This window comes from Lithobates pipiens, unplaced genomic scaffold (genome assembly GCF_037356315.1).
Source record: "Lithobates pipiens isolate NorthernLeopardFrog02 unplaced genomic scaffold, aLitPip1_a1.2 Scaffold_18, whole genome shotgun sequence".
NCBI lineage: Eukaryota > Metazoa > Chordata > Amphibia > Anura > Ranidae > Lithobates > Lithobates pipiens.
In genome coordinates this window covers 365,147,510-365,162,067 of record NW_027507758.1, presented here as the reverse complement: position 1 = coordinate 365,162,067, position 14,558 = coordinate 365,147,510, and the positions used below count along the sequence as shown (strand labels likewise).

The following is a 14,558-nucleotide window of genomic DNA, read 5'->3' as shown; positions in this document are numbered from 1 at the left end:
TTTCAAAACTTGTCTGAAAAAAATAAATAGTGCATTTGCGTACAGTGTTGCATGACCGTGCAAAAGAAAGTTAAAGTAGCAGTGCTGAAAAGCAAAAAAATGCTCTGGTCATGAAGGGGGGTAAAACTTTGTGGAGCTCAAGTGGTTAAAGAATCAGTTCACTTTTACGAAATGTTGTTACACCAGTATTTAGGGTGCAACATGTTCCAGCTCCTGGTTAAGTCTCCCATGTCACAGCAGGTGAGGGATCCCCTCTCCCAAAAGCCACTGTCACATTTAAAACAGGTTCAGCTCAGCCCACACAGCTGAAATCACAAACCACAGGGATTTGTGAGCAGATCCATTTTTTTCAAACCCCCCTCCACAGGAACCTGCAAAGCATTGCACCAGCTATTAGTAATCACCAGTGCACTGCTTTGCAGGCTGCTGTAGGAAAAATATAATTGCACATTTAGCCTGGATTCACACTGTCACGACTTTGAATCCAACATCCTTGTACGACTTCATCACGGCTTGCATACGACTTCAAGTTAATGCAAGTCGTATTAAAGTTACACCAAAAGTAGTGCAGGAACCGGTTTTCTAAGTCGGAGCAACCTGAGTCGCACTAACTAGAACTGTTCCATTGTTAATGAGGCCTGATGTGTCATGTGACTCAAGTCAAGTCGCACCAGTATGAATCGGGGGCTTACCTGTAAAAATAATATGCTTTAAGAAAAGTAAATTTTGCATTTAACAGGTCACTAAGTTATGAGACAGAATAGTTTAAAGCAAACTTGGATTGTTACATACTTAATGCTCGTTTCAAAGTTAAGGAGTTCAATTCTTTTATCCAGCATCGGCTTCAGATCAGACCAGTATAAGACACTAGGGCTGTCCTGTGAATATGGCGCGTCAACATCTTCAACATCGTCAACCTTGTCATTGCTATCATCTACTGTAGTCTGTTGTGCAGCTGAAACACGTCCTCTATGGCTTAAGTATCCAATCAGAAAACCTGCAGGACAATAGTAAAAAAAAAGTTACCGTATATACTCGAGTATAAGCCGAGATTTTCAGCCTCTTTTTTGAGGCTGAAAGTGCCCCCTCGGCTTATACTCGAGTCACCGCTGTCTGACTGCTCGATCAGCGTATCGAGCAGACAGACGGCGGACATTAAAATTTAAAAGCCGCGCCTCCTTCTCCGCCTCCGCCTGTGATAGGCGGAACACCGAATTTCCCAGCAGTCAGTGTTCCACCTATCACGGACATCCGCTCATTCTCATACTACGGACGAGTATGAGAGGATGTCCGTGATAGGCGGAACACAGGCTGCTGGGAAATTGAGTGTTCCGCCTATCACAGGCGGAGGCGGAATTTTGAATTGCAGAATGGCCGCCGAGAAGAGCGGCGATCCATCGGCACGGCACGGGACGGAGGAGGCACGGGACGGAGGAGGCACGGCACGGGACGGAGGAGGCACGGCACGGGTCGGAGGAGGCTCGTGACGACGGCGGCTCAGGACGGAGGCTTGGGACACAGGTAGGCTGGACACACACACAAGGCTGCACGGACACACACACACACACACACACACACACACACACACACACACGGCTGCACGGACACACACACACACACACACGGATGGATGGATGGATGGATACACACACACACACAGGGATGGATGGATGGATGGATGGATGAATACACACACACACACACACACACACAGGGATGGATGGATGGATGGATACACACACAGGGATGGATGGACACACAGGGATGGACGGACACACACACAGGGATGGACAGCCATGTCTCACCCTCGGCTTATACACGAGTCAATAAGTTTTCCAGTTTTTTGGGGGTAAATTGGGGGCCTCGGCTTATATTCGGGTCGGCCTATACTCGAGTATATACGGTATCCAGATAGAGTTTAGGTATACGTTAAAAAACAAAAAGTTTTAGTATTTACCAATGAAGAACAGCAGAACCACTGCCAGGATTTTAAGACACAAGCTTCTGCTTCCATTGTTTTCCTCTCTGGGCTTTATAACAGGTTCTCCCATCGTGTCACCGCACTCTTCATCATCTGCAAGTTTCATTTCCACCTGGCTAGCATCCCCATCTGTCTGCGGCGTCAAACTGAAGCGAGTGTACGCGAGAGGGACCCTACCAAACTAGTAAACATTTATTACAGTTTAGAATATGAAAAAGCTTAAGAAGATTACAATCATTGTCCAAAACCAGAAATGGGTAAATCAAAATATCAGACTTTTACATTTAGAGACGTGTGCTAAACAGATATATCATAAAAGTGGAAAGGCATTGTACACTTGCCAAAGTTTTATCTAGGCATTTGTGTAGTTATAGTCCCGTTTCATTTGCTTACCTTACAATGATGGGCTCACTTGTTGTGGCTGCAGTTTATAGTATCAAGGCTGGTCGGTTACTTTACACTAGGGGTGCCCAAACTTTTGAAGAACAAGGGCCACTTAAGCGACTTGGTAACCAGTCACGGGCCACAATGAGTGGAGTGGGTGGATGACAGGTCCGTGTACACTCTGCATATGCAGAGCGGACACAGACACAGCCCGCTCTACTCTATGGCCCCTCCTATCCACCCAGATACAAGGGCATCTGTCCCCTTCTTTTTTTTTTCTTTTAGCGGATCGGATTGAAGGTAGGCAGGTGTAAAACATACACAAGTCAATTTTATATTTGCCGCTCCATAGAGGTGAATGGAGGGTCCGATTGGGTTGGACCGATTATGTGAAAGGGGCCCAAGGCTGCTTTCACACTGATGTGCTACGGTTTACCCAAAGCAATGCACCTCTGGCTTTCCTGTGGGTTAGCTGCACTTTGCCATAGAATTCTATTATATCCCGCAGGTGTGGTGAACTTTCTGAAAGGTAGAAATTGGGAATTTAGAGAAGGAAGCATGTGGTCAGTTGAGCACATTTAAGATGGCTACAAGACGAGTGACGTTAAGGCTCTAGTAAAGTGGAAGCAAAGTCAGGGGGTAAGAAGTTTACCCATGGCTTCCAAATTTTCACACTTAAACTGAAGCAAGATCGCATTGTTTTCCCATGAAACCTAGTCTGTGCGATTAAAATGTTTTCAATATACCTGGCTATGATCTTATGTTACACAGAAAGCAAATAATGCAGCTACTTACAAAGTTTGTAACCGCAGACCTTGCTCTTTCCATCTTGATCAAGCCCCTAGAGGGAATAAAAAATAAAAAGTCAGAAATATTAGTGTCAAAACGCCTCCCTTCTCCGAGCACACTTGTAAAAGTAGAATACCCAGTATTTATCAAACCTTTAACATAATGCAGCCAAATATGCACAGATTAACAAGTAATGCAGTAGTACTTCTTATAAGATTAGTTTGGGGGGAGGCAGTTTTCTTTTTCACCCGGTAATCTTGCCATTAAAAGTATAGCTAAAATATATTTTTTTTTGAGTGGAAGGAGATTAGAAACATCCAACATAAAAACGTCAGCTTTTATTGCTGTCTGGGCCCCAGATAGAGTCCATTCACACAGGGGCAGCACGACTTCCAGCGAGACTTGACTTTGGGAGGCAACTTGGACACAACTCGAGTATGAATCACAGCGCGACTTCTGGAAGCAACTTCAAGTTGCCTCCAGGACAGCGGACTTTGCCAGTGGCCAATCACATAATAATCAGCTCTGCCTGGAAAGTTGCTTCAGTTAAGGCAGGAGATGCGACTTGGAGGCAGCTTCCATTGAAATCAACTGGTGCAAGTTGCCTAGAAGTCAGATTGAAGTAGTACAGGTACCTTTTCTGAAGTCGGAGCGACTTCAGTAGTGTACATTAAGATGGCTCTCATTCACCTATATTGATTTTATCATGTTGCGCCACTTGAGACTACTTCAAGTCGGATCCAAAATTGCCTGTGTGAATGGACTCTTAGGGAGATTCATCCTCCATTGGTCCTGTGAACAGCAAAGCTAAAGAGGAAAAAAAAAAAATTTAAAAAAAAAAAAATTATATTATTGTTAAATAATAATAATAATAATATTGTTGGGTCAGGCTCGGTTCACACAGGGGCGACTGCGATCCGACTTCAGGTCGCCCCTAGTCGCCTCAGGTCGGACAACATTTAAAAATCAATGTAAGTGAATGAGAGCCGTCTTAATGCACGCTACTGAAGTCGCCTCCTGTACTACTTCAATCCGACTTGTAGGCGACTTGTACCCATTGATTTCAATGGAGGTCGCCTCCAAGTCGGATCTCTGTCTATACGGAGGAGACTGACAGAATTATTAGCTCTGAAGGGGGAACTCCACGCCAAATTTCTGGAAAAAAAAAAGAAAAAAAAAAAGAAGAGCATACCAGGCCCTTAGGTCTGGTATGGATTCCAAGGGGAACCCCCTACGCCGAAAAAACGGCGTGGAGGTCCCCCCCAGATCCACACCAGACCCTTATCCGAGCACGCTACCCGGCTGGCCAGGAAAGGGGGTGGGGACGAGCGGGCGCCCCCCCCCCTCCTGAGCCGTACCAGGCCGCGTGCCCTCAACATGGGGGGGTGCCTTGGGGGAGGGGGGCCCCATGTTGATGAGGACAAGGGCCTCTTCCCGACAACCCTGGCCATTGGTTGTCGGGGTCTGCGGGCGGGGGCTTATCAGAATCCGGGAGCCCCCTTTAATAAGGGGGCCCCCGGATACCAGCCCCCCCCCCCCCACCCTATGTGAATGAGTATGGAGTACAATGTACCCCTACCCATTCACCTGTAAAATAAAGTACAAAAAAAAAAAAAAAAAAAACACACACAAGATAAAATAGTTTATTGCACAGCTCCGGGGGGGTCTTCCGTCTTTAGGGGGTCTTCTCACCGGACTCCTCCGCTATCTTCTTATAGCTCTTTTGCTAGCGGAGGAGCCCGGCATTCTTCTTCGTCGCCGCGGCCTCTTCTTCCGACTTCGGGGGTCTTGTCCCCCTCTTCGGTTCTTCTGCCGGGCCACCGCGCCTCCTTATAGCTCTTTTACAGGCAGTGGCCCGGTCTTCTGTCGCCGCCGCCGCCTTCCGTTCTTCTTCTCCTCCTGGAGATGTTGACTCGACGCTCTGTCCGGCTGCAATGCCAGGGACGCGCTGCGACTTATATAGGGACAAGGGGCGGGGTCATCGGTTGATGTCACATGGGTGGATGTCACATGGTGACCCCGCCCCCTTACGATGTCACAGTCCCGGAGGATGCTGGGACTGTCGCCATGTGACATCAACCCATGTGACATCCACCTGAAAAAAATTTGGCGTGGAGTTCCCCCTTCAGAGCTCATTCTCTGATTGGCCACGGCAAAAGTAACTTGGCCTGCGGCGACTTGTAAGTCGCCCCAGGTCGTGTCTAAAAGTCGTGTTCAAGTCGTCTCCAAGTTGCCTCACAAAGTCATCCTGAAGTCGTGTCGCCCCTGTGTGAACCGAGCCTTACCTGTTACTGCCTCCGATGCTGAAGGCCCAGCATCACAGAGGAGAATCTTCCTATGGGGAAACTAGTTCTGAGGCAACCAGAAATTCCCTTACTTTGGATGGATTTCCTCTCACTTCCTGTTTTGGCTATGGGACAGGAAGGGAAAGGAAATCTCCCCAATAGAACCACTTCCCAACTCCCCTGAAAGGACTAGCGACCCAACCCTGGCTACAGATGAATCATGAGAAGGTAACTCCCAAAACCTTCAAGGAGATCCCATACCAAGCTGTGATATAGTATTCTGATTCTGCGCACATGCATCAGGAAATATATGATGCAATGTGCATAATCTCACACTTGCAAAATATGGCATTAGGCTCATTTGCTTGCTCCAAGATAGTCAGGCAAGTATGGACTTTTCAAGTGTAAAATCTTAATGTGAACACACGAGACAAAAACGACGCAACTCAAAATGGCGGTATAGGAGCAAGGACACCAGCATCAGGAGGCAGCCTGAAAGGATCCACAAGACAGATAGGACAAATTTTCAAAAAAATAAATAAAAGTAAAAAATTTGATCATTTTTATTGCTGTTACAAGGAATGTAAACATCCCTTGTGACAGTAATAGGTGATGACAGGTACCCTTTATGGAGGGATCGGGGTCCAAAAGACCTCCAATCCCTCCTTTGCACTTTAAAGTATTCAGATCACCAAAAACAGGGAATCTGAATACTGTGAATTTTTTGAAATCCATCACCATTGGCAGCAGAGTGTCGTGATGTGTGTGTGTGTGTGTGTGTGTGTGTGTGTGTGTGTGTGTGGGGCTGTACCGGGATGATGCATGCCCCCGAACGCCGAGGCCCACATCTCACTCAGCAGGAAGGGGTTAAAGTGGTTCTAAACACTAAATTGTTTTTAACCTTAACCACTTCCATACCACTAAACGTCATGACATCCTGAGCTTTCAGTGAAGACATCTGAATGATGCCTGCAGACAGACACACACACACACACACACACACTCCGGAAAACTAGTTCGACTCACAGGTAACTGTTTCTAGGCGTCGTCCAGGACAGCACTAGAGAGATAGGCTCCACCTCCGAAGGCAGGAAACATCACCAGATCTTTAAAGGGCAGCTCCCGTCCCCTCTCCCTCATTCTTTAACCGAGAACTTCCCCGGAATGGCTTTTGAAACAAAAACACTCGTCCAACATTATAACAGCATATAGGGAGGGAATCCCTGCTGTCCTGGACGACTCCTAGAAAACAGGAGTTACCGTTAAGTCTAACTAGTTTTCTCTAGTCTGTCCAGTCAGCGCTAGAGATAATGTCCATTGTCCAATCTATAGTGCTTCGTGAAAATCGAGTCGTTTGACCATGTTGAGCTAGACAGATTTGATCAGGTGTCACTCCAGCTCGCTCTGGCCAGGTAGCCGATAGTGCCTGTGTGTAGTGAGCCATGGGGGGGGGGGGGGGGGGGGGGACACATTCCATTTTCATAATTTTGTAAGCTTCCACAATAGCTTGTTTAATCCATCTTGCAATTGTGTTTTTTGAAGCTTGGGACACCATTTTTTCCCCCGCAAGTAAAATAGTGCATTGGATTTCCTAATGCTTTTTGACATCCTCATACTGTAAAAAACACAGGCTCTCACATCCAGTTGGTGGAATTCTACTACCTTTGGATTGGTGGGGGACCCACAGAATGATAGCAAAATAATTTCCTGAGTTCTATGGAATTTTGTCACTACTTTAGGCAAAAACCCTGGGTCTATGTGTAGCACCAGCCTGTCTTCAAAAATTAGCAAAAAAGGTTCTTTAATGGAAAGCGCCTGAAGCTTGCTAATGCGCCTAGCTGTGGATATGGCCACTAAGACCGTTTTGAGCGTGACCCATTTTAAAGGAAGGCTCTTCTTCCTGCAACCATTTCATCCACCCCAGTAGTACAATTGACAGGTCCCATTTTGGTAAAATTTTAAACGGAACAGGTCTAATGCTGGCTAAACTCTTAACCACTTCAGCTCCGGACCAATAAACACCTTAAGGACCAGAGGTCTTTTTCCAATTTCGCACTGCGCTGCTTTAACTGGTAATTGCGCGGTCATGCAATATTGCACCCAAACGAAATTTGCGTCCTTTTCTTCCCACAAATAGAGCTTTCTTTTGATGGCATTTGATTGCCTCTGTGATTATTTTTTGCGATATAAATGGAAAAAGAGCGAAAATTTTGAAAAAAAAAAAAAAAAAAAAAAAAAAGATATTTTCTTCTTTTTGTTATAAGAAAAATCAAATAAACTACATTTTAGTCATACATTGAGGGCAAAATTTATTCAGCCACATGTCTTTAGTAAAAAAAAAAAATGTCAATAAGCGTATATTTTTTGGTTTGTGCAAAAGTTATAGCGTCTACAAACTAGAGTACATTTTCTGGAATTTACACAGCTTTTAATTTATGACTGCCTATCTCATTTCTTGAGGTGCTAAAATGGCAGGGCAGTACAAACCCCCCCCCCCCCCCCAAATGACCCCATTTTGGAAAGTAGACACCCCAAGGAAATTGCTGATGGGTATGTTGAGCCCATTGAATATTTATTTTTTTTGTCCTAAGGGATTGAATAATGACAAAAAAAATAAATAAATAATTTTTTTACAAAAAGTTGTCACTAAATGATATATTGCTCACACATGCCATGGTTATATGTGGAATTGCACCCCAAAATATATTCCGCTACTTCTCCCGAGTATGGGGATACCACATGTGTGGGACTTTTTGGAAGTCTAGTCGCGCACGGCACCCCGAAAACCAATCACCACCTTCAGGATTTCTAAGGGTGCAAATTTTTGATTTAACTCCTCACTACCTATCACAGTTTCGAAGGCCATAAAATGCCAAAATAGCACAAAACCCCCCAAAATTACCCCATTTTGGAAAGTAGACACCCCAAGCTATTTACTGAGAGGCATGTTGAGTCCATGGAATATTTTATATTTTGCCAAAAGTTGCGGGAATATTACAAACTTTTTTTTTTGCACAAAGTTGTCACTAAATGATATATTGCTCACACATGCTATGGGCAGAAGTCAAATTACACCCCAAAATAAATTCTGCTGCTTCTCCCGAGTACGGGGATACCACATGTGGGGGACTTTTTGGGAGCCTAGCCACGTACAGGACCCCGAAAACCAAGCACTGCCTTCCGGATTTAAATATAAAATGCTACCAAAAAAACTGTTAGCGATCGCAGGGATCAGGCCTGACTCTGCGATCGCTGCAGTTATGTGTTTAGTGTTTTGTAAGTGACAGTGATCGATCGATACTGCACTTGGGTGGACTGGGCAGAGGGACAAAACGCAGGTGCTAGCAGGTATCTGGGCTGATCCCGCTAACAATGCGTTTTTTGGAACCCTGAACTGCTGGGGACGCTAGTATAGATCTGATCAGATCAGATATTGATCTGTTCAGATTCTATACCACTACGGGAGGTGTATGCTATGCGCGTGGGCGTTAGTGGTACTGGCACTAACCTAGTGCTGCCTGGGGCGACGCAGACCCTGACCCTAAAACCTAAATTGATATCACCCGCCGGGTGATCAGGGGGTTAAACCTTTATTGGGTAATAAATGGTGGGTGCCCTGATGCTATAAAAAGCAAACTAACCAGAGTCACCCGTAACACTTATACGGTGATCACTGGTGAAAGGGTTAACTAGGGGCAATCAGGGGGTTCAAATTTTTATTAGGTAGTATATGGGGGTCCCTGGCGCTATATAAAAACCTGACGGGGAACCTAAATAACTAACTGGCTAACCAGCGTCACCAGTGACACTTATACTGTGATCGCTGGTGAAAGGGTTAACTAGGGGCAATCAGGGGGTTCAAATTTTTATTAGGTAGTATATGGGGGTCCCTGGCGCTATATAAAAACCTGACGGGGAACCTAAATAACTAACTGGCTAACCAGCGTCACCAGTGACACTTATACTGTGATCGCTGGTGAAAGGGTTAACTAGGGGCAATCAGGGGGTTAAAACCATTATTGGGTAGTATATCGGGGTACCTAGCGCTATAAAAACCTGGCGGTGAACCTAAAAAAATAACTAGCTACCTAGCGACAGTAGCGACACTGATGCAGCGATCAGAAAAATTATCGCTTAGTGACACTGGCTAAGGGGGTGAAAGGGTTAACTCTAGGGGCAATCAGGGGGTTAAATCTTTATTGGGGGGTGATAGGGGGCTACCCTGGACCTAACACTAACTGCCCTGACAGTTTTTACTTTTACAACTGACACTGAATGCATTGATCAGTAAAGAAATGATCAATGCAATCAGTGACACTGTGACAGGTTGTGTACCTGTGTGTACCTACATGTCAGTGTAGTGTTGGTGCACACTTACTATTAGTCTTCTCCTCGTAGTCCGGTCAAAAAGACCGCCCCGAGGAGAATGACATCACTTCCTCCTTCCTGTGTAAACAATACACAGTGGGAGGAAGTTTGTCATTGGCCAGGAGCGATCCAGAGGGGGTGGCCGAAAACCAACGGCCATCCCCTCATCACGGATCACTGCTGGAGGGAAACGGACCACCGTAACCAGCGGGAGGGGGTCCGATCGGACCCCCCACCCGCTGGAAGGCAGGCACGTAGATCTACGCGATTGTGCCTGCCTGTGCCATTCTGATGACGTATAATGGCAATACGGCGGTCCTTAAGTGGTTAAAGAACCTGCTAACTAGCGGGTAAAAAAATAAAAATAAAAACCAACAACAAAACAGACAAGGCCAACACTTGTACCTTTAAAGTACTAATGGCCAGTCCTTTAAGACTGCCGGGATAATCCCCCCCCCTTCTTAATATCCAACCATGAACAACAACAAAAAACTAAAATGTAAAAACCCAAACACCCTTTCCAAAATTTAACATAAATCGCTTGGGTTACCTCCTTTCTACTGGAAAGAATTGTATTTAGAACCCTGTCTGAGAGCCCTTTAGACTTCAAGAGGCTTTCCTCAGACACCAAGTTGATAGTTTTAGAGTCTGCATTTCTGGTAACAGAACTGGGCCCTGGGACAGCAGATCCTCCCTCTAGGCAGCACGAGGGGAGGCTCCTCTGACAGGCATAACCACCAATATCATCGTGATCCATTCTTGAATTTCCTCAGGACTAGAGGAATAAGTTTGAATGGGGGCGAAAGGCGTAGCAAGTGGGAAAAGCCCACTTCTGGGCCAAGGCGTCTATCCCTTTGGCCCCTGCTTCTCTCTAGCGAGAAGTACATTGGAACCTGGGCGTTTGCCCTCTTGGCAAACAAGTCCACCTCTGGGAGACCCCACTTCTGTACTATCAGTTGAAAATTTATTTGTTTAGGGACCATTTTGACTTGCACACTTAGGGGGGTTATTTACTAAAGGAAAAGCCACTTTGCACTGCAAGTGCGCTTGAAAGTACAGTCGCTGTAGATCCGAGGGGGGACATGCAAGGAAAATACAAAACAGCATTTTAGCTTGCACACGATTGGATGATAAAATCAGCAGAGCTTCCACTCATTTCAGATCTACCCCTTAGATTGAGAGCAATTTCAATTCCAAGTGCACTTACAGTGCAATGTGGATTTGTCTTTCATAAATAACCCCCTTGGTGTCAACTCAGAAAGTCCACCAGGTGGTTGTCCACTGCTCAGATGGCCTGCCGATACAGACCTCAGGTTTCTCTCAGCCCAATACAAGGTGATATTTGTTAGTCTGATTAAGGACAAACATCTTGTTCCCCCTTGCTGGTTTAGATACAGGACTGCTACCACACTGTCCAAGAGGACTGTACGTGGTGACCCTTCAGATCTCCGGCAAATGTTTTTAACGCTTCCCAGATCGCTTGTAACTCTTTCCAATTGGCTGACCTTTGGGACTGTACTTTCTCCCAGCGTCCTTGGGCTATTTTTGACCCCAATGCCCCCCCCCCCCCCAAGCACTGGCATCCGTGGTGATGTGGACAGATACTGGAAGAGACTACCATAGACCCTGTACTAAGGTCTCCTTTTCTCCACTACCAAGACCTCCTGGTAGATAGGCAGGTGCTTGTGTCTAGGGATTCCTGCGCTCCATCCCAGCGGTTCAGGATGTTGGCCTGCAGGCACCTGAAATGGGTCCTTGCCTATGGAACCGTAGGAATTGTTGCTACCCGAAGATCCAGACCCAACATAGCTGAGCAAAGGGAAATCGCCTGATTTTTTTTTTTTTTTTTTTTTTCAAAACAAAGGTTGTAGTCGCATTCACCTTTTCTACTTTCTCCTCGGAGAAAATCTTTTGCGTCACCGAGTTCACCAAGAAACCCAGGTACTGCAAGACTTGCATCGGGATTAAGTGCAACTTTTCGTTAACCACCCCAGTCTTTTTAGAAAGGAAATGGCTGCCCGCAGATCTCCTTGTAATTGGAGCTCGGAGGGGGCAAAGAATAAAAGGTTGTTCAAATACGGTATGACTGAGATCCCTTTTAGTCTCAGGGGAGCCAGTGCTTCTGCCAGGATTTTCATAAAAATCTTGAGGGATGAGGATAGGCCGAATGGTAGGGCCCTGAACTGAAAATATCAGATCTGCTTTCCCCACTGGATTGCTATCCTCATATTTTTGAGAGTCCTTGTGGATGGAGACGTGTAGATAGGCATCCCTCAGATCGGAGGGAAGCCATAAAACAATCTGAGGAAGGATTGACTTTACCGTGAAAATTGTTTTCATCTGTAATTTTTTCTGTTACCCAAATTCAAAATTAGACAATTTGCTTGAGTTTCTTCACTACAAAACATGTGAGTAGAAACCACGGTTTACTTCCTGTTGCGGCACTGGAACAAGAACCCGCTGGTCTACCAAATCGCCAATTTGCGAAAGCAAGGTTGTCGCCTTCTAAGGATCTCTGGGAGATTTGGTCACACACATCCTCATAGGCAGAGTGTCCTTGAACTGTATTCGATAGCCCACCCCGGATAGCCTCAGTATAAAAGCATTTGGGGTATTCTATTCCCACTGTGGGAAGAACTGCCCCAGTCTTCCTCCCATGGGAACCAAGTCACTGGGATTTCGTTTTTTTTGCTTTTGTTTTTTTGGGAGACTCTGTTATCCCCTTCCCCACTGTTTTTTTTTTTTTTTTTTTTTAAGAGGTCTGTCCTCGTCTTTGGGGGCGAAACAATTGTTTCCCCTAGTGCTTTTTTAGTCTTAGTAGGGAAGACCTTGTCTGCAGTGCGATCCAGAACTTTTTTTAGATCCTGACCAAACAAGAGGTCTCCCTCAAAAGGGATGCCACATAGCCTAACTTTTGAGGCCGGGTTCCCCAGACCAGGATTTTAACCATAATGCTGTAAGAGATGAATTTTCTGAAAGTTTGACCAACTCGGCAGAAGCGTCTGCCATATAGCCAAGGCTTGACAAATTTGCTTAGAATCTAGGAGCCAGCTGAAAAAGTTAGGAGCCAGTTATTTAAATCATCTGCCCATCGCCCAGAACTGCATGTCTGGTTCATCGGACAATAAGAATTGCTCATACCCAATGCCAGAAAGACAATAAAAAAAAAAAAAAAAAAAAAAAACACCACACTTTTGTTTTTGTTGTAAGATTTTGCTAAAAAAAAAATTTCTCCTTCACTGATGTGCTTTGATAGGCTGCACTAATGGACACTGATGGGGTGGCATTGAGGTTGGAACTAACGGGCACCAATAGGCAGCACTGAGGTGCCACTAATGGGAACTGGCAGGTAGCACTGATGGGCAGCATTGGCAGGTGGCACTAACTGGCATTGGCACTGGACTGCACTAACTGGCAGGTGGAAATGGGTGGCACAGATTGGCAAGTGGCACTGGCAGATGGCACTAACTGGCACTGGTCTGTGGCACTGGCAGGTGGCACTAACTGGTAGGTGGCAATAACTGGCATTGGCAGGTGGCACTGGATGGCACTAGCAGGTGGCACTAGCAGGTGGCATAGAGCACTAACTGGCACTGGCATGTGGCACTAAATTGCACAGGTTGGCACTGGCAGGTGGTTACTAACTGGCATTGGCAGGTGGCACTGGATTGCACTGGCAGGTGGCAATGGCACAGGTTGGCACTGATTGGCAATGGCAGGTGGCACCAACTGGCACTGAATTGCACTGGTTGGCACTGGCAGGTTTCACAGCCGATAGTGTAACTGAAACTGAATGCTCCCTGCACTGTGTGAAACTGTATGGAGAGAGAGGAGCTGACACATTCAGCATGATATCAGGTGGGCGGGACCGACAGCTATCCAGCCAATGATTGGGCTGCTTAAGAAAGGGGAGGAGCCACATACATGTATCGGCCTGCCCAGATCTCATCCCATTGGCTGATGTTGGAAAGCTGGGTCCCGCCCACCCCGACATTCAGCCTCAATTTTGACAGCTCCTCTGTACATATACACTGCAGTGCTGCTCTGCCAACAGTGTGTGGAGAAGGGAGGAGGATGTCAGCGGCTGCCGAGCTGCTCTCTTCCTGCTCCATCCCGATTACCAGACAGTGCTCCGTGTCTGGAGGCACCAGACACAGAGTAACAGAGGCACCTGTCAGTGACACAAACCCAGGCGCCAGGGCACAATGTCTAGTGGCAACGGCGACCTGGCACCTGGGATTTGTTGAGCCCTGCCATATAGCCCACTGCTTTGTGTGGCATAGGAAGGAAGGGAATCCAAAATTTCCTTCCTGGAGGTCCCACTATCCAAATGCCCTTGCAATTGTTCCAGCCAGACCTCCAGATTATGAGCCACTATTGTTGTGGCCATCACAAGCTTTAGGTTTTCCATGGCTACTTCCCATTACCTTTTCAGCAGTACCTCCATCCTTTTGTTGATGGGTTCCTTGAGGACACCCATGTCCTCAAAAGGAGAGGTCTGTTGATTTAGAGCACTGGGAGAATGCTGCGTCTACCTTTGGCACCTTGCTCCAGACACAGGTGGGATCCTAACTGAAGGGGAATATCCTTTTCAAACTTTTGGGAAATTTTTTTTTTCTCTGGCTCCACCCACTCTTTAATAAAGTCCACCAGTGCGCTGACAGGGTTCGCAAGTCTCATTAGTCCAGATCCTGTCTTAACGGGGGGGGGGGGGGGGGGGGGGTGTCAGACAAACAGACCACATAAGCAGT

At 46.3% G+C, this 14,558-nt stretch overlaps 1 protein-coding gene across 1 annotated transcript in view; it reads right to left on the bottom strand.

Moving 5' to 3' along the window:
- TFRC (transferrin receptor) overlaps nt 1–14,558 on the bottom strand; it is a gene marked incomplete in the record, with an annotated part of 151,954 nt that overhangs the window by 59,426 nt on the left and 77,970 nt on the right. Inside the window, 3 exon segments of the mRNA XM_077487593.1 lie at nt 793–997; nt 1,958–2,162; nt 3,161–3,206. Of these exon segments, the coding sequence (XP_077343719.1) occupies nt 793–997; nt 1,958–2,162; nt 3,161–3,206 (456 nt within the window).